The 19,692-nt window shown below is 39.3% G+C and overlaps 3 protein-coding genes across 5 annotated transcripts; 2 read left to right on the forward strand and 1 right to left on the reverse strand.

Moving 5' to 3' along the window:
• Positions 1-364: 364 nt before the first annotated feature.
• Positions 365-3,961, reverse strand: LOC134672632 (transcription factor SPT20 homolog). Of its 3 annotated transcripts, XM_063530589.1 has the most exons (5): positions 3,803-3,961; positions 3,190-3,545; positions 2,826-2,951; positions 1,162-2,789; positions 365-807 (listed from the first exon to the last, which is right to left on the reverse strand). In XM_063530589.1, exons 1-5 carry the CDS (start codon positions 3,871-3,873, stop codon positions 688-690), a joined length of 2,301 nt encoding a protein of 766 aa, XP_063386659.1. In that variant the 5' UTR covers positions 3,874-3,961; the 3' UTR covers positions 365-687. The 3 variants fall into 3 exon arrangements, with proteins under 3 accessions (XP_063386659.1, XP_063386660.1, XP_063386658.1); XM_063530590.1 differs by having other exon boundaries at positions 1,162-2,951; positions 3,406-3,545; XM_063530588.1 differs by having other exon boundaries at positions 1,162-2,951.
• Positions 3,962-4,643: 682 nt separating this feature from the next.
• On the forward strand, positions 4,644-12,864 carry LOC134672633 (sterol carrier protein 2-like). The gene is made up of 3 exons (XM_063530591.1): positions 4,644-6,066; positions 11,274-11,408; positions 12,211-12,864. The coding sequence occupies exons 1-3, from the start codon at positions 4,960-4,962 to the stop codon at positions 12,568-12,570; spliced, it is 1,602 nt and encodes a 533-aa protein (XP_063386661.1). The 5' UTR covers positions 4,644-4,959; the 3' UTR covers positions 12,571-12,864.
• A 1,875-nt stretch (positions 12,865-14,739) lies between these two features.
• Positions 14,740-19,675, forward strand: LOC134672634 (sterol carrier protein 2-like). Its single transcript, XM_063530592.1, has 2 exons — positions 14,740-15,967; positions 18,812-19,675. The coding sequence occupies exons 1-2, from the start codon at positions 14,792-14,794 to the stop codon at positions 18,914-18,916; spliced, it is 1,281 nt and encodes a 426-aa protein (XP_063386662.1). The 5' UTR covers positions 14,740-14,791; the 3' UTR covers positions 18,917-19,675.
• Positions 19,676-19,692: the final 17 nt, after the last annotated feature.

Genomic DNA, 19,692 nt, shown 5'->3' on the forward strand with positions numbered 1-19,692 from the left:
TGAGTTTACCGTGACGTCACTATATTAGTTTTCATATAAATTCCATATTAGCAAATCGTTTTGACAGTTCTAAAAAAGAAGCTGATTTCACTAGTAGGAATGTAGCCTATTGTAGTATTTAGATTGCTGCGCCCTTGCAGGGTCCATAAATTATAATAGAGTGGGATCAAGAAAAGTCTGCAGCGTTTTTGATAGCCCACGCAGTGCAAGTGTTATGTATACGTCATAATTGCATAGAAGTTGACGTTTAAAATAACCCTTGCACTGCGTGGACTATCAAAATCGCTGCAGACTTTTCTTGCTGTAACTCTAACACCATGTACCTATGTTACACATCTCATGTATTCAATAAATAACACACACATACGACGACGATTACTTTATTTATGAGATTTTAAATTATTATTTAGACAATGCGTTTTTTTTGATATTTTCAGTCCACAAAATTCACAAAATAAATATACCAGAATTGGCCACCAGTTCACCATTTAACATCAACAATAACTTTCACAATCGACGCGCACTAGCACATTAAGTCTGAGCGCCTGCCGCAAAAATCGGAACTTCGCTAATTTTGCCTCTCTATTACTCTTACATATCGAGTGAGAAAGGCAAATAGACGATAGAACAAACTAAGTGGTTAGCGGTCGGTAGGCCCTCTAGGATGGGGACCTAAGCTCTCAGAGGTTATCTCTGCGCAGGAAGCTGGTCGCTGCGTCCGTGGAACGACCAAGCAGTAGAATGAGGGTATGAAGTGAACACCATGTCTTGGAGCCCGTTCCTCAATTTGCCGCTCTTCGTCGGTACCTGTAAATTATCAACAGTTCATTTGACCGCTATTGATCTTATATACAAAAATGTCACGTACACGCCAACATGAAGTTACTAAAGGTAAATCTTTGTAAGCGTATAAAAGTTACTGTGACAGAGTATGCCATAATATTTATTCTTGACACTGATCTAATTTAAAAATTATATATACAATTTTTATTTTAAATGTTCACCCAGCTACATGTGATCTAAAAGCTTAAGGCCCATTTCATAAATCCACCCTGTTTAGACTATGAAACAAGTAGGTGCAAGCGAATTTAGTACAAAAAACATACATACACACTTAACACACTAATCAATTTGACTGTTAATAGTAGAATTTATATTTACCAAGTCAACATTGCTTGAACCTGGAGCAGGCTTATTAGAAACGTCTCCAACTTGACCAACGACATGACCTTTTACAGTCTCGTTGTAAGCTTGATTGTTCGCAATCGTGTCTCCTCCGACTCTCTCTACGGGGATCTGACTCCTCTCCACTGGCGGCGCGCCTGTGACGCCTGTCAACCGGCCATCCGAGGTCGTCTGTCCTCTAGGATCCCTGTTCGGAATGTTCTGATTAGTGTAAGACTGGGATCCCTTATACTGGTTGTATACTTGCTGCAACTGAGCCCTGCTTGGAGTTCTTTGTCCTGCTTGCCTTGCATAGAGTGAAGTTTTACTAATGGTCGATTTCACGTTATTATTCATTCTTAATTTTGAAGAAACTTTTTGAGGAGACAAGGTTTGCGGTAAATTAGTTTCAGGCATGCGGTAGTTCTTCGTCGGTAACAGTTGTACTGGCTGCCCTAATGTGTTATATCTCGAATTATCTGCAGGAAGTATCGGTTCCCTTTCATATACTCTGCCTCCAGGTGCCTGGTTAGGATATCCTTGAGACATTGGTTCTGGCGTTTCTATTCCTTGGTAATTCTGAGTATCTTGCTGTGGCACTTGCTGGTAACCTTGATTGTCTGTATGGGCGGTGTATACCTGTTGCGGCGGTTGCAGCTGGTTTGGTTGATTGATAGAGGCTGGATTATCAGCATACTGTTGGTTCGGTGGTACTTGATTAGTAGAGTATTGCTGTTGATTAGGTGGTACTTGATCTGTAGTATACTGTTGCTGGGTTACGTGTTGTCCACTGTACTGTTGTTGTTCTGGTGGTACTTGACCTGTTGCTTGGTCTGGTTGGAGCTGCGCCGGAGTGCCTGGCGCTGCCTGGTTTGGAGCTAAGTTAGCATTAACTGCATTCATACCAGCCATGACTGGCTTCATAACAGCCGAATTAGGCTCAAGAGGCTTGGCAGACATAAGTTTTTGCATGGAACTCATAGCAGCCGCTTGTTTATTAGCTGGATTCATTTGAATAGCAATCTCCATGGGGTCAAAGTTGACATCGCCATCCATAACGCCGGGAAACATTTCTTTAAACTTGGTGATGCCTTGTGTATGCTGACCGTAGCTACCTCGTTGGCCTCCTTGATTTGCATTCATTCTTCCCATGTGTGCGTTTTGATTCATACCCTGGGGTGGGAAGTTTGGAGGTAGCTGATTCTGTGCGGCGTAAACTTGCTGTGGCTGTTGAGCGCCGGCTGCTAAATTCGGATATTGTTGGTTTGACATTGCTTGATTGGGAAGATTTGATTGAGCTTGATAGCCTTGCGCTGCCTGGCCCTGAGCAAAGTTTGTAGCGTTCATTCCAGGTTGCATCACACTCGCTGACTGATTCATTTCACCACCTGTGCCTGGCATAGGACTCTGCGCGTTCATACCGGGCTGTTGCTTGGCTAGTGCCGGATTCATCTGCATGGCTATTTCCATTGGATTAAAGCCCAGACCGCCTCCTTCACCTTGCGTTATTCCAGGGAACATTTTATTGAAATTTGCCAAGCCCTGGGCATTTCCGGGCATTGGCTGGCCACCGGACATTTGCTGGTCACTGACCATTTGTTGGCCTCCTGCCATTTGATGGCCCCCTGCCATTTGATGAGCACCTGCCATTTGATGACCACCTGCCATTTGATGACCACCAGACATTTGGTAATCTTGCATATGCTGCATCATCGGGTGACCATGGGCCATATTTTGACCTCCGGAATTTGCGTTCATATTTGCCATCTGTGGGCTTGCCATATTACCTGCAATAAAAAGCAGAATACTAAAATAATTACAACAGAAATTTTCAGACTCTTATATGGCAAAGAAATATTCGTGAATAATTTATCCTGGCTAGGATTTTAAACTAAAGTAGGTAAATATTACACAAAAAAAGCGACTCAGTGAGAAGCAAGTGAATAAATGTTAAGTTGTTGAAGTGCGTAGAGGAAAACGTCTTATTGTTTAATGAGTTCTGAAATAACTTATTATTTAACTAACCATCGGCAGGAAGCGATGGGACACCCGGCGGCAGGCCCATCTGAGTTCCTAGGGGATTATTTGTGACGGTATTGCCCGAATTCAGACTTTTAAGGTCATCATACACCTCCTTGATGACGGGCTGCATTACACTTTGATTCAAAAAATTATAGCCATCGGCGTAAAGTTTCGGGGCGTTGCAATAGCTCATGCACGGCCTGCCATGAGCCGGCATACCTTCGCCCATGGTGTAGGGTTCCCCGCAGCATGGATGCCCGTAGCCACGGCGGCAGCAGCAGCCTCCGTAGCCTTGAGATGGCATGCATTGTCTATGCCCTTGCCCTTGACCTTGGTTGAATAATTTGCCCATGCAACCACTGAAATAGAATAACAAATACATATTCATCAAAATGCTCTGGGCTATAACCGCGAAAATCGAAGTTCGCAAATTGCGGGCATCTTTCTCTGTCACCCTTATTACGCCTTCATTGGAGTAAAAGAGAAAGATCCCCGCAATTTGCGAATTTCGGTTTTCGCGGTAGCCCCTCTGGTAAGATGGACGTCTAGATGGATATTATAGGATAAGTCTGACCTTCCGACGAGATAATAATGTCACAATTGATATTGAACTCACCAATCTGCACTTTGCAGTTGATTCACAACATTCCCTAAATCACTCAATATCTTCTGCTTATCCAAAGCCATTGCTAACGTTTATGGTAAACCGGCGGTGAAAATTTAAAAACAAGATAAATTTTTGTTACAACCAAAATTTAGAGTTTGATCTGAAGTCTGAAGCGTCAAGGATAGTATTTTGTTATTATTCAAAAATATTTTTTTATATCCTTCATAATGTGTTCATCATATTAACATTTGCCAGTATTCAAGCAATCCTCAATTTTCTCAAATCTCTTTTGTAGCAGGTACATAAACATATGAGTTATTTATAGGTAAATGCATTATTATAACATCATCTCTTCCTCAAAATAATATGATATCAAAAGTTACTAAAATTGCAGAATGATTGTAAAAAAATATTTTTAACGATAAAAAAAGTTTTTATATAAACTCGACCTACTTCATGATTTTTATGTCGTTGTACATCACTAGTGTACGTTCAAATACTATATGTTGTTATATGAGAAAGTGCAATAATGTAATGTATTTCTAATTTCTAAGTTTCACAATAATCTACATTACTGAATATCAATTAGGTGCCAGTCAAGCTTATCAGCCCTAAAAATTGTCGTTTCACACTGTGTTAGTTTTGTAGGTAACTAACCGCAATTATTTTTTGCTATCCGAACACTCTTTGGTAGCTACGTCATGTCAGTGACACGACATGGCAAATTTTTGATCTGCGATGCGTTTGTATATTAGAAGTTCTTAAGCTTAGGAGTCTGGGTTTAATTTTGCGTGATTGTCATTTTGCCACATGAAAAAGCTTTATGGAAATTGTGTCAAAGACGTCATGCAAAGTGAACTTCGACTTAATTTATCGTATAAATTCAATTCACTACAGTCTTTCTCTTTTGTAGAGACACACGTACGGCTTTTTAGTTGCTAATAGAAATACTAAATCGTTTGTGTCGCCGCAAACCGCACATTGACCTAGCGATAATAGATTAGGACTGTTGGTGGTACCCTGCATTAGATAAGTATTATCTTCGCCGAGTTATCAGTGAACGAAGGAATTAAAGAGATTTTGTGAGCTCGTACTCGTTCTTTGTGCGCGGCCCAGCAAACTCCGCAGTTCGCAGTCATCGCTTGAGGTAAATATAAGCTTTTAAAATGGGTAGAAAAGTTTTTGTTGTCGGCGTAGGCATGACGAAGTTCGTCAAGCCGAGCCCAGACCGCGATTATCCCGAGATGGGGAAGGAAGCGGTGGAGGCTGCGCTGGCGGACGCTGGGATCAAGTACGAGAAGATTCAGCAAGCCGTGTGCGGGTACGTTTTCGGAGACTCGACTTGCGGGCAGCGTGTGTTGTATCAGGTCGGAATGACGGGTATCCCGATCTACAATGTGAATAACAACTGCTCGACCGGCTCGAACGCGCTATTTCTCGCTAAACAGCTTATTGAGGGTGGTATTTCCGACATAATCCTGGCTGTAGGTTTTGAGAAGATGGCCGCTGGCGCACTTGGCGCTGGCGCATACACTGATCGCACGAACCCCATGGATCGCCACACGCTCAAAATGGCCGAGATAGCCGACTTAGCCGCTGCCCCCATGACACCGCAGTACTTCGGTAATGCTGCTATGGAACACATGAAAAAGTATGGCACAACAGAAGTTCATTTAGCCAAAATAGCAGCTAAGAACCACAGACACGGTGTCAAAAATCCACGAGCACAGAGCGCAAGGGAGTATACTGTAGAAGAGGTTTTGAATTCTAGAAAGATCTATGGTCCATTGACCAAATTGGAGTGCTGTCCGACTAGTGACGGAGCGGGCGCTGCTGTACTCATGTCAGAAGAAGCTGTCATCCGCCACGGTCTGCAAAACAAGGCTGTTGAGATCATAGGTATGGAAATGGCTACTGACACAGAAGCTGTGTTCACCGAGAACAGTCTAATGAAAATAGCCGGCTACGACATGACAGGGCTCGCTGCTAAGCGCCTTTATGAAAAGACTGGTATTTCACCAAAGCAAGTAGATGTTGTTGAGCTTCATGATTGCTTTGCTGCGAATGAACTGATCACATATGAAGGTCTGCAGCTATGTGGGGAAGGTGAAGCTGGCAAGTTTGTAGATGCCGGGGACAACACATATGGAGGACAAGTAGTTGTGAACCCGAGTGGAGGACTGATAGCCAAGGGACACCCGCTGGGAGCCACGGGACTGGCGCAGTGCGCAGAGCTGGTCTGGCAGCTGAGAGGCGAGGCTGGAGACAGACAGGTTGGTTACATTCTAAGGTGATTTTTCACCGGCAAGTAAGAGAAACATTTCACAATACTAGATAAAACCAGCTTTTTCGTTTTTACTTGCTGGGGAAAAATCACCATTACCCCTGTCTGTCTTAATACTCCCTGGTTACTGGTTATACACTTTTAACTATTAGTGATTGATTACTATACATACTATACATCCTTTAGATTTTAAGATACCAATACATATAATTTATAAATCAAATTATTTTATGACTTAAATGTGATACGAGTAATAACGTCAGTAATTTATTCTCTTGTCGAACAAATAAGAAAAGTTTTAGCACCTTACAGCAAAGGTTTAAAGTCATTGCAAAAACATTGTTGCCAATGCACTTATGGACTTTGGTCCTCAGATATAACATCCGATTAGATTACAATATTGCATATACTGTATGGTAATAAAAAAAACACTACTTTTCACTACATAATTCTTAAAGGACAGGTCTTTAAAAGAAAGATTGATGCCTTAGAAAGCATATTATTGTTGTATTGTTGTCTTTGGTGCTCTTACACAAAAATACTATTAATCACACTTAACTAAAGGGATAGATAAATCTTATTGCATTGAAATAAGGTTTACATTTCCTCACTTCTTCTTCTCGTGTCGATGGTTTCGTATTTCATATTAAGCGGCGCCAGAAGGTAGCGACGCTTAAGGCCCTGTCTGTTGCGTCCCGTAGATCTTCCACGGACGTGTGCGCGGGTTCGCTGGGCAGGACAGCATGTGTAGCATCGTTTCGGGAGCCGTTCCACATACGCATAGACAGTGGCGTAGCTAGCATGGGTGGCACCCGGTGCGGAAATTATGGGTGTCACCCCAAAATAGGTTTTTATTGTTACATAGTGTAAAAGGCCTTTTTGATGGTGATGTTGCTGCTATGGGACGTAGTCTAAATATCCTTATTGATAGATGTCAAAAAGTGACAAGTAACACTTTGCAAAAAGTAGGTTCTACGAAAAAAAATGTAAAAAATCAATTTTAAGTGACAAATTTACCAATAAAATTTATTTTTTATGTACAAATTCAAAAAGTTGAAAAAAGAAAACAAAAAAAATTTTTTTTTGGCGAAATTGACCTAAACTCATATTACATTTTTTACTTCTTTTGACCTCAGATATGCGTGGTTAAAATTATTCGGTTTCCTCATGTTACACCGTGTATTTGACCAGGAACTAAAGTGTCTTTTTCAATCATTATTATTTATCCAAAGTTCAAGAGTCTAAGTAGATAATTTGGGTTGTTATCAAAGATATCTGAATATGGCGTGATTAATCACTTTGATTGAGTTAGAAAAAGAATATGTTTATAAAATCACTATACCAATTATCTTATCAATTATCATAGTTAAGCCTATTAGCTTACACGCAATTCTTATTATTTAATAATTATTCCTAGAATTGGACAATGAAACAATATTTAAGTTAAGACAATAATATCTACAAACTGAAGACAATGGTTAAAAATATGCATTATGCATTTTTTTACATTACATTACATATTATTATTCAATTTTTTATTATCATACGAGAAAATTTTGCATAAGCAAAAGCATAGTTCATATAAGTTACAAGTCCTTTACAGTTTGTGCTAGTGCTGCCTCTGGCGGCAGAACGTTGCAGTATTACTCCCTATTGGAAACATCAGTGACATCAATGTGTTTTATTTTAATACAGAATTCAGACAAGTTCTGAAAGTCTTACAATCTAGGTTTCCAAGTGAAAGTAAACAGTACAAGTTTGATCGTAACTTGACCGACTTCAGAGGGCTTACGATCCACGTTCGACATGTTGCCTCTCTGTCGCACTTGTAAATTCGTACGTAAGTGTGACAGGGCGGCAACACATCAACGTGGTTCGCGGTAGGCCCTCTGATAAGGTTATCAAGTTCGCCATTTATTTCTGTTGTTATTTTGCAATATGTCTGCCGTCGTGAATGGATGTTTTTAGGGTTCCGTACCCAAAGGGTAAAACGGGACCCTATTACTAAGACTTCTAAGGCTGTATCTCACGAACCGTTGACAGACCTAGACAGTTGAAATTTTCACAGATGATGTATTTCCGTTGCCGCTATAACAACAAATACTAAAAACAGAATAAAATAAAGATTTAAATGGGGCTCCCATACAACAAACGTGATTTTTGATCAAAGTTAAGCAACGTCGGGAGTGGTCAGTACTTGGATGGGTGACCGTTCTTTTTTTTGCTTTTTTTTCGTTTTTTTTTTCATTATGGTACGGAACCCTTCGTGCGCGAGTCCGACTCGCACTTGCCCGGTTTTTTCTTATCGTTTAATATTATATATTTCATATCAACAACGTTTATAAAGACAAATAAATAAAATCTTGTAGAGCCTCCTTTGCCCGTTTTATCCGGGATCTATAGCTCGGTCGGGAGCAAAATGGCTCAGTTTTTTTTATGCTACCGTTAAATTCGTAAACTGCTAAAATATATAACTCATAACTTTTTCGTATCTTTCCAACTAGCCTCTGCAACTTCCAAGTAGTATTACCAAACCGCTGCCATAGTAATTTCCACTATTCCACCCCTCCCTACCCAACCAACCTTAAGGGATGATATAGGATAAAAATTAACCTATTTAATATAATAACTCGATACTAAAAACTCAACCTATCTACTACCCTATAAGGGGGAGGCCTATGTTCAGCAGTGGACGTCTTATGGCTGAGATGATGATGATGATGATGAAAAACTCAACCTAACTATATATAGAAACTTCATTAATATTCTAAACATTCAAATAAATTAATAAACTATAATCAACTAATTATGATTTAGCTTGGAATGAAATTATCTGCCATTTACAAGTTTTTACGTAGAAAATTTGGGTCATGGTTGACCGCGACGACGTCAAATCCAGCTTTATATATTCATCATCATCTCAGCCATAAGACGTCCACTGCTGAACCTAGGCCTCCCCCTTACTGAACATAGGCCTCCCCTTTATTATATATTACTATTATGAATATAATAGCGACCCGCCCGGCTTCGCACGGATAGTTCAACCGATTTACACAAAACCTTTACAAATATTCCTAAACCTAAACCTTGCTCATGAATCACGCTATTGATAGGTGAAAACTGCATGAAAATCCGTTCAGTAGTTTTTGAGTTTATCGCGAACATACATGTACACACAAACAGAGAGACGACGGCAGGGGACTTTGTATTATTAATATGTATTGCAGTTAGGGTTGCCAGATCGAAAGGCGCTATTATCGGGAAAAAATATCAATTTTTCGGGATTTTGGGACTTGAGTCGGGAAAAAAATACTTTCAAATTAAAGTAATTTTATTAAAAACAACGATATTTTACATTATTGGCACTACGTTAGCTACGCGCTCGACGCCGGTCGCTCGCTCGCTCGACGACAGTTCGGAACATGAAATTATTATTTTATAACGTGAAGCTGTTTTTCGGGACAATTTTCACTTCGTCGGGAATCGGGAACACGTGCTAAAAATCGGGAGAATCCCGCCAAATCCCGACCATCTGGCAACCCTAATTGCAGTGGTATTGAAGTATGCATTCGGGTAAAAATTGTAGTCACACCCAAGCACGCAGCGCATCGTTTTTGCCAGCGAATGTAGTGACAGGTAATTTGTGTGGAAACCGGTATTTACGTAATCCGTGGCTACACGTAGTTTTATACCTCCGACGGTTGGAGGTGGTTGTGCGCTGTCATTCATTCGCAGGTAGAGTTATGTGTCTACCTAATTACTAAGGTGTACAGATTTATGCAGTGTTACTTAGTACCGTCGAGTACATACATCTTTACAAGCTAACGCACCAAAAATACTTATATTAATACGACCTTATTACCAGTGTTTTAGAGGCGTGTATATATTGTGGAACATTGGCTTGTAAAAGTGTTTTGAGAACTCGACTATACGTACGGTGTGCGGATAAAATATAACTTTCTCATACAATTCCTTGCTTAAACTTAAGTGTCACTTACTTTCTTGGTGGAAAATTTATTTAGTGCGTTGTGTATTGATTTCTAACTTGTGATTGTGTTGTGAAAAATGATAGACTTTAAAACTTAATACAAACATAATATAATACATTTCTTTGAAAGTTTTGCATTGTAGACAAAGGCAATATTACTTTTTAGTTGCCGGTTAGCTTCCGTTTAAAAGTTACCAAAAATCATAAAACAATACATCATATAACATAGAACTCGGTTCCCACCGCCTTGTCTTTTGCTTGACTTGATAGCACGCCAAATAAGCTCAAACTTTGAAACAAACACGTAGCTAAGTATTCATTCAACTTTATAACTAACTGTCTCATTAATAATTATTATAGATATTAGCAGCCACAAAAATCTGAAATTTATTGCCACAAAAGCACCCGTAAAATCGACTTTGTATATTACAAGATAGAGTTCAAAATCTAATATCACATGCTGTCTTTAAAGTTTCAGTTAGCTTCTATTAAAGGAAGGCTATGCAAATTAACGACTGTTAATCGAAATTGAACCTTAATTTGAGAGCAATATGAGCTATTTGGATCCTGAGTGAAAGACTCATACCGTAAGAGTATTTTATGTTGTTATTGCTAATAGCTGGTAACAGGTTTCGACGGAGCTAAATGAAGTCTAGAATGTTTATCACCAAAAGTGCAATGTTACTGAACTCAAATGGGTTAGAATGTAAAGCCACGGACCTGTTTAGGGACAAACAAATACATACAAGACTTGTTTTAGGTAGGTACCTACCTATTTCTCTAGATTACAGTAGGAATTTTATACTGATTGAAAACAAAGGATAACGCTATATGGATTACCGCCAACATCTAAAATTGGGGTGTCAACAATTTGCCTCTGTCGTTCTGGCATATATGTTATGTGTATTCAAGTGAGAAATAAAGGAAACTAATATTTTCAACGTTATAGCTCAAAGTAGCAATACATTATAAATAAAGTATAATTCTTTCTATTATCATTTCTTATAGGTGACATTGACATTGTAAATTAGGTATCTTCTGTACTTATGTATGTATATGGAAGCTTGGGCTACAGGAAAAGGTTAAAGGACCCAAGTGTCTTTTGAATCGCTCGAAAGTCCCTTTTTTCTGAGAACTCCACTATATATCTCGTATAAACGTCTTAATTAAAAGAAACAAGTAATTGAAGGTATTTTTTATTCTTCCAGGTCCCTCGCGCCCGCATCGCTCTTCAGCACAACTTGGGACTCGGAGGAGCTGTGGTCATCACCATGTACCGCAAGGGATTCACCAATGCCGCTCCCAACGCGGTTGCCGCCTCCTCAAACCCCGAGGAGTTCGAGGTTTGTCCTTATTTCTTTACTACTTGGGGTCTGGGGTTCGTCACTATGTAGCGCAAGATCACTAACGCCGCCCCCAACGCGGTTGCCGCCTCCTCAAACCCTGAGGAGTTCGAGGTTGGTCCTTATTTACAATTTGGGTCTAGAGGAAGCAGAAGTCATCACCATAGCAAGGGTTTCACCAATACCGCTCCCAACGCGGTTGCCGCCGCATCAAACCCTGACTGACGAGTTTGAGGTTTGTTTTTATAATAAAAATATATATTCATTCATTCTATTCATTCCTAGCAATATCGCATGTTCCCTCTAACAACTACATTAGAGACTCTAAAATTGGCGCAATTTGGCCTAATGGCTATTTTGGGCTGTGGTTAATCTGCCTATAATATAGGTACCTGATTTGAATTAACTTTAAATTGATTTGAGTTAGACCTGAGGCTCGTGTCTCAAAAGCTTGTAACTTGTAATACAAACGGATTTCACTTTTTGACAGCTTTTGTTAGAAAGGGACTTCCACTTTTATTACAAGATACAAGCTTTTGAGGGAGTGGCCCCAGTAATCAAAGTAGGTATCTTCTTATTTGTACTTAACAACTTTATAAGTTACATTAATCATCATGGATGCAGGATTGAATTATTGAAAAGTGGAATTTATCGAAGAATCATTGAAAAAATCGTTGGATGTTGCATTGGTAGAAGTAATAAATGGTGGAGATCATTTAGTATTGTATAATAATTACATATGACATATGAATTCATGTGTTTACGTAGGTACTGATCTAACAAAATCTTTTAAAATTTCCAGGTCTACAAATACATGAAGATCCTCGAGGATGCCATGGAGACTGACACAGAAAACCTCATCGAGAAGGTCCGAGGCATCTACGGCTTCAAGGTCAAGGGCGCCAACGGCGAAGGCTACTGGGTCATCAACGCCAAGGAGGGCAAGGGCAAGGTCACGTACAACGGCAAGGACAAACCTGATGTGACCTTCACAGTTAATGACAAAGATGTCGTGGACCTAATTTCAGGAAAGTTGAATCCTCAAAAAGCTTTCTTCCAAGGGAAAATTAAGATCCAAGGAAATATGGGACTCGCGATGAAGCTTACAGACCTTCAGAGGCAGGCGGCAGGCAGAATAGAGCAAATCCGCTCGAAACTGTAAATTAAAAAAAACTGACTTTTTTTTACATATTTCTTGGTTATGGATCTTGGTCTAGGGCATTTATTTTTTAAATAGCTGGTTCCATGACAATTAAGTCACATGAAATTAAACGGTTAGAATGATAGATTTAATCTACTATTTATAACCTTAATATCTACCGTTCTTGTTTAGAGAAATCGAAAGATGTTAGGTGCAATGTATTTTTATAGTTAGCAATAATGTTCAATGTTATCTTATCATTCCTTGGATATTTTATAAATGGTACTATTTTGTTAATAAAAGTTTTATATTTAACGTTGTTTGTGAATTTATCTGTGTGTTGTTTTGTAAGCGGTAAAACTGCAATAATACAATGCAGAAAATATCGATATTCAAAGATAGGTACTTATACAAAAACATTAGGTCCAAATAAAAAAAAGGCTTAATCTTTTGACAGATAATGGCATACTTTATTACCGATAAGTATTATATCGACACAATACCTAACTATGATATAATACCTATATGTACCTACATAATATCAAATAATAAGCAGTATTTATACAATTTATATTTTTATTTTTACTTGTCATTCCTAACTTTGAAGGTCAACTAAAAAAGGTCAAGAACAAAGAATTCTTTATTTAAATGCTTACTAATTTATTAAATATTCATGAAACGACCTAAAATACTCTTGGTGACAGAGCGAATGGAGGTATTGAGAAATTAAATACAATACATACTTAAACTGGAAACATGCAGTCCTTATAAATACATCATGTGAAAATTTCAACTGTCTAGCTATTACGGTTCGTGAGTTACAGCTAAGGAATGCAAATCGGTTATTTTTTGTATGGAAATAACCGCGGTTTCGGTTAAAAACCGATTATTTCCATACAAAAAATAAACGATTTGCATTCCCTAGTTACAGCCTGGTGACAGACCGATGGACAGTGGAGTCTTAGTAATAGGGTTCCGTTTTTACCCTTTGGATACGGAGCCCTAAAAATGTAGGAAATGAACGAAAGTAGATTTGATTGCCATCTTACGAAAAAACATGCATGAAGCCAATGCTCCGGTCTGTAACCAATTCGCCTTACCAAGGCTACGAATATACCTATTGGCGGTCAATCTACATCTACATATTATTAAAATAATGTGAATGAACCCATTAGCATGAAACCACAAGCAAAGGTTATCAGTATTGCTTCGAGACATTGTTATTGTTCACGAGGCACAATACTGCGCCTGGTTTTCTTGCTAATTTTATCAATCGAGTACCTCATATCATCCTAACATAGGTAAGTGCAAAGCGAAATAAAAGAAGCGTTTAAGAAGTGTAACGCTCTTACTGTATAGATGTCGCTAGGGTCCCCTAGACCCAAATGGTGGAAAAATTTGCTGAGGATGAGGTCTTGGTGGCTCAGATGGCAGAGCGCTGTAGTATCGATCCAGAAGCCGGGAGTTCCAAGTCTCACCCAAGAAAGTATTTTTTCCATTTCCACTTTTAAATTTTATGTTTATAAAAAAATTACTCTTTAAAATAAATGACATCTAGAAACTTTTACGTCTCTCTCTCTCTTCAATCGGTCCCTCGTTGCTGATCTCAAGGGTCGTGACTCCGTTTGATTCCGTCAACTAGTTGTCTCCATCGGTCCCGTTCTGTAGCTTGGTGGAGTGCGTCGCTGACAGGTATTTTTAGTTCGTCCGCTATTTTGGTCCGACCATCATTTGGGACTTCTAATCCTAGGCCTTTTTCCCTCTATTTTACCAGTCACCATAAGACGTTTCAAATTGCTGGTAGGTACCTATATGTACACTTTATAATTTTCTAAGTATTAAATAAATCTATCGTTTTTTTCAATAATTTTTACTTTTCTTTCAAAACTTTTGAAAAAAGGGCATCGCTTCGAAACCATCAAGTTAAAGACCGACCAAAAATTCTTAGTAAGCAGTAGTAAAGTACGTAATGATCGAATGGAGGTTGATGATTTATTTATGGTTAACATATTATTTAATATAGGTAGGTAATTATATGCAAAAACATCCTTATTTCCAAACCACGCCCTTTTCATTGTCTAAGTTAAAAGCAACAATATACCTTGATACCTACCGCCTAGAATCTCGAATTATTTATGAGTCAATAAAAGTAGACTTCGCACCACCCGTCGAGCGGGTTATTTACTAAGTCATTACGCGATAACGCTGCTGTAGATACCAGTTATATCACTCGTAAACAACTATGTTTATACGTAGCTTGCGATCAGTATTGTTCAAGTGTTCAAACGTTTTCGTACGCGAATTACATTTAAAAATGCCGCAAAAAGTTTACATTGTCGGAGTTGGGATGACGAAGTTCACAAAACCGAGTCCAGACCGTGATTATCCAGAGATGGGAAAAGAGGCCGTAGAAGCGGCACTGACTGATGCCGGTATAAAATATGATAAAATACAGCAGGCGGTTTGTGGATATGCTAAAGGAGACTCTACATGCGGACAGCGAGTGTTATATCAAGTCGGAATGACAGGCATACCCATCTACAACGTCAATAACAACTGCTCCACAGGCTCAACTGCTTTGTTCCTCGCTAAACAGCTTATAGAAGGAGGCGACAATGTTATTCTAGCTCTTGGTTTTGAAAAAATGGCGCCAGGAGCTTTAGGTGCTAGCGCCTATGAAGACCGCACGTCACCTCTTGACAAACACATCGCAAAGATGGCCGATCTAGCAGGCTTGACTAAGGCACCAAGAACAGCGCAATTCTTCGGAAATGCTGGACTAGAGTACATGAAGAAATACGGAGCAACGGAAGAGCATGTTGCGAAAATAGCTGCAAAGAATCATAGACATGGAGCGAAGAATCCACGCGCTCAGGTCGCTAGAGAATATACTGTAGAAGAAGTTCTGAACTCTAGAAAGATTTTTGGTCCTTTGACCAAACTATCTTGTTGTCCTACTAGCGACGGCGCTGGAGCCGCCGTCCTAATGTCGGAAAAAGCTGTTATCCAAAACGGACTTCAAAAGAAGGCCGTAGAAATTCTTGGCATGGAAATGGCTACAGATACTAATGAAACCTTGACTGGGAAAAGTTTCTTGAGTCTCGTTGGTTATGATATGACTACTTTAGCTGCTAAGCGTCTATATCAAAAGACTGGAATATCTCCTAAAGATGTGAATGTGGTCGAGCTTCATGACTGCTTCGCTACGAATGAGATGATCACGTACGAAGGGCTGCAGCTGTGTGAAGTGGGGAAAGCTGGGAAGTTCGTAGACGACGGGGACAACACGTACGGAGGGCGAGTGGTGGTGAACCCGAGCGGTGGACTGATAGCGAAGGGACATCCTCTCGGAGCCACTGGACTGGCGCAGTGCGCGGAGCTGATCTGGCAGCTACGGGGAGAGGCTGGGGATAGACAGGTTGGTATTTTTTCTCTTAAGACAAACATAAGAAACGAAGATGTTGTAGGTAATATCAGAGATATATATAACTCCGTATAAGATAAATAAAGTCTAAGAAAAAAACGTGCCTCGGACGGCCAAAGAAAAGTCATTCTCGAATAGATGGCGCCATTACCTTTGGCCTATTCTCGGCTAGATGGCGTTAACGACACCGTTTGGTATTTAACAATTTTAACACATATCAGTGAAAGAACATGGGTCTGTATGGAACAATAAAAATTAAGAATCATTTATCCGTAAACATATTTTGATTATTTTATACATTTTCAATTTTATTTTAAGTTTTAATCGTGTGTCGATAGATGTCAGTAAATGTACAGTGACTACAAAATTTACTATGACAGGACGTTACCCCTCTATATTATCTATTCTCTTTGGTAATATATTAGGGATGTGTCCCTTACATCTCGATTTGGATATTTTCGATTATTGAATCTCGTGAGTGATAATACTTATTTCGATATAGGTATCTATTAGGTAGTCTACTTTCGGAATAAAATCATCATTGCCAAAAAATGTGTCCTCCCCCTATAAGTTTTGAACCATGGGTTCAAAAATATGAGAAAATTCACAAAAACTACTATATAAACAATGAAAAAAAAATCATCGCTCCGATATTCCAAAAAATATATGTCCTCTATAAGTTTTGAACCTTTTGTATGCAAATGTGTGCTTGACGCCAGAAAACCTAATTAAAATATTAATGTAAGTATTATATAGGTATTGAAGCAGTAAGTTTCATCTTAGTCTTAGTTTTGTAGCTTATTTTCCAACAGATATGACTAGGGTCAATCGCTAATAATTACTTAAAACAGACTATTTCAAAAATTGCCATTAATCGGATTGCCATAAAATTAACCGGTTCGCAAAATTTTCGGATATTATCCAGTTGGGAATCCCTAATTACTCAATAGATAACCGGTTCGCAGCGCTCAAGGGATAAACAGTTTTAAGAATGCCGCAAAAAGTATACGTTGTTGGCGTCGGAATGACGAAGCTTACAAAACCAAGCCCAGAGCGAGATTACCCCGAGATGGGAAAGGAGGCTGTGGATGCAGCTTTAGCTGATTCCGGTATCCAATATGACACAATACAGCAGGCGGTGTGTGGATACGTAATCGGAGATTCTACCTGTGGACAGCGGGTGTTATACCAAGTCGGCATGACAGGTATACCCATCTTCAACGTCAATAACAACGGTGCCACGGGCGGCACTGCTCTCTTCCTGGCTAAGCAGCTTGTAGAAGCTGGTTCTGATGTGGTGCTAGCTCTTGGCTTCGAGAAAATGGCCCCAGGGCCTTTAAGCATAAGCGCTTATGAAGATCGTACGCATCCTGCTGACAAGCTTGTGGCAAAGTTAGCTGAATTAGCAGAACTAAAAACGGCGCCAGGCGCAGCACAATTCTTTGGAAACGCTGGATTAGAGTATATGAAGAAATACGGAGCTACTGAAGAGCATGTAGCGAAGATAGCTGCTAAAAACCACAGGCATGGTGCTAAGAATCCATGAGCACAGATTGCCAAGGCATATACTGTGGAGGAAGTCCTGAATTCAAGAAATATTTTCGGTCCTTTGACCAAACTGTCCTGCTGTTTTAATAGCGACGGGGCTGGAGCGGTCGTTCTAATGTCTGAAAAAGCTGTTATTCAGAATGGACTTCAGAAGAAAGCCGTTGAGATTATTGGTATGGAAATGGCTACAGATACTCCAGAAGTTTTCACTGGGAATAGTCTTTTGAGCGTTGCGGGTTATGATATGACTACGCTAGCCGCTACGCGCCTATATAAAAAGACTGGAATATCTCCTAAATATGTGAATGTGGTCGAGCTTCACGACTGCTTCGCTACGAATGAAATGATCACGTACGAAGGGCTGCAGCTGTGTGAAGTGGGGAAAGCTGGGAAGTTCGTAGACGATGGAGACAATACATACGGAGGAAGAGTTGTGGTGAATCCGAGCGGTGGTTTGATCGGAAAGGGGAGTCCTTTAGGAGCCACGGGACTAGCGCAGTGTACCGAGTTGGTGTGGCAGCTACGAGGCGAAGCTGGGGATACGCAGGTTGGTATTTTATCGTAAGTTATGTATTAGCATATACATATACAACATACAAAATTTTCAAAGTGGTTGAGCACCCCCTTGTAGTTGAGATAAAATTACGAAACTTGGTGTATTTTATCAGCATAATAAGTGTAACAAATTAAGGGGGTGGGCCCGTCGGAAAATAAAAAAAAAATGTTTTTTGAACTACCCTAATGGATATGGAATTTGGAGGACTCCTGATGGTGAATCCGAGCGGAGCGGAGACTGACTTCGTCTAGGAGCCACAGGACTGGCACAGTGCTCAGTTAATAATATGCCCGCTGAGAAGAGAAGCTAACCTAAAGCGCGACATAAAATAGTAGAAATTAATTAAAATGGAACTAAAAAAAAATACCCTACTATTATAAATTGTTGCCATGTTTAAACATTTTTCGTCAAAAATGGGACAGTTACGCAGGAAGGGGTACCCTCAATTATTTTCTACTACGTATACCTATTTCTTGTCGGACAGTTCAGAATCATAAATCATGAAATGTTTGTAGGGTCATTGAATTTTCTCTCCTCGATTGTCAAAGCTATAAAACCTGTAACAATTTGACTATTGTATTTGTGGAATCTGCATCTATATTATGTATACGTTATATATCTGCGTTATTTTATGTTTGGATCCGTTATGATTATAGCCAATAAATAGTGCTGGCGCATCAGATTTATTATTTGCTCTTGTTTGAAAGACTTAAATGTACTTACTTTTTTTCCAGGTCCCCAACGCTCGCATAGCCCTGCAACACAACCTGGGTCTAGGTGGCGCTGTGGTCGTCACTCTGTACAGGAAAGGTTTCCAGAACGTCAGCTCCAAGCTTTAACTTATAATGTATAAGTATTATATTTAACTTTTATACATATATTATATCAGATAAAATTATTTTGTACAGATTTAATCATTTAAAAAATTAAGTTTTGAAATAGGGAATATTACTGCAATGCTGCCGCCAGAGTGCAGCACTCAGACTCTAGTAAATTAATAGACTAACTTATTGACTAGTAAACTGATTATTGACTAGTTTTCACAGACAATAATATATGACATTGATGCATCAAGGCGGTTTGTTAACAAGGCCCTACCGGTAAACGCGAAAATCGAAATTTAGTTATTTGCCTCTTTATCGCTCAAATATGCAAGAGTGATAGAGAGATTAGAAAACGAAATTTCGATTTTCTTGTTTCGGGGTAGGCCATGTGATTGAGGTGATGTGTCAATGTAGTTTATTTGGTGTATATGCCACCAAGGTGCCATCTACGCAGAGCTTTGCCTAATATTCCCTATTGAAACATACCTAATCTACTCTGTACACAAAACCTATACATATATATGCTAGGAACAATCTATGTTATCTGGTATTTGAATACTCATTGCGCCATCTAGGATTATGAAATCACAACTAAGCTTTGAGGCATAATGTAAAGATGGCGCTAATTGTTTCAACATTAAGAAATAATAAGTAAGTTCATAATCGGAATGTCAAATAAAACAAATAGAAATGACAAAAAAATTTATCAAGCTGATTTAACTTTATTACCTACTCCCCGACCACACACTTTTAATAATAAGTATTTTATTACAGACTGGAACCTTGTATTT

This window comes from Cydia fagiglandana, chromosome 17, assembly GCF_963556715.1.
Source record: "Cydia fagiglandana chromosome 17, ilCydFagi1.1, whole genome shotgun sequence".
Classification (NCBI taxonomy): Eukaryota; Metazoa; Arthropoda; class Insecta; order Lepidoptera; family Tortricidae; genus Cydia; species Cydia fagiglandana.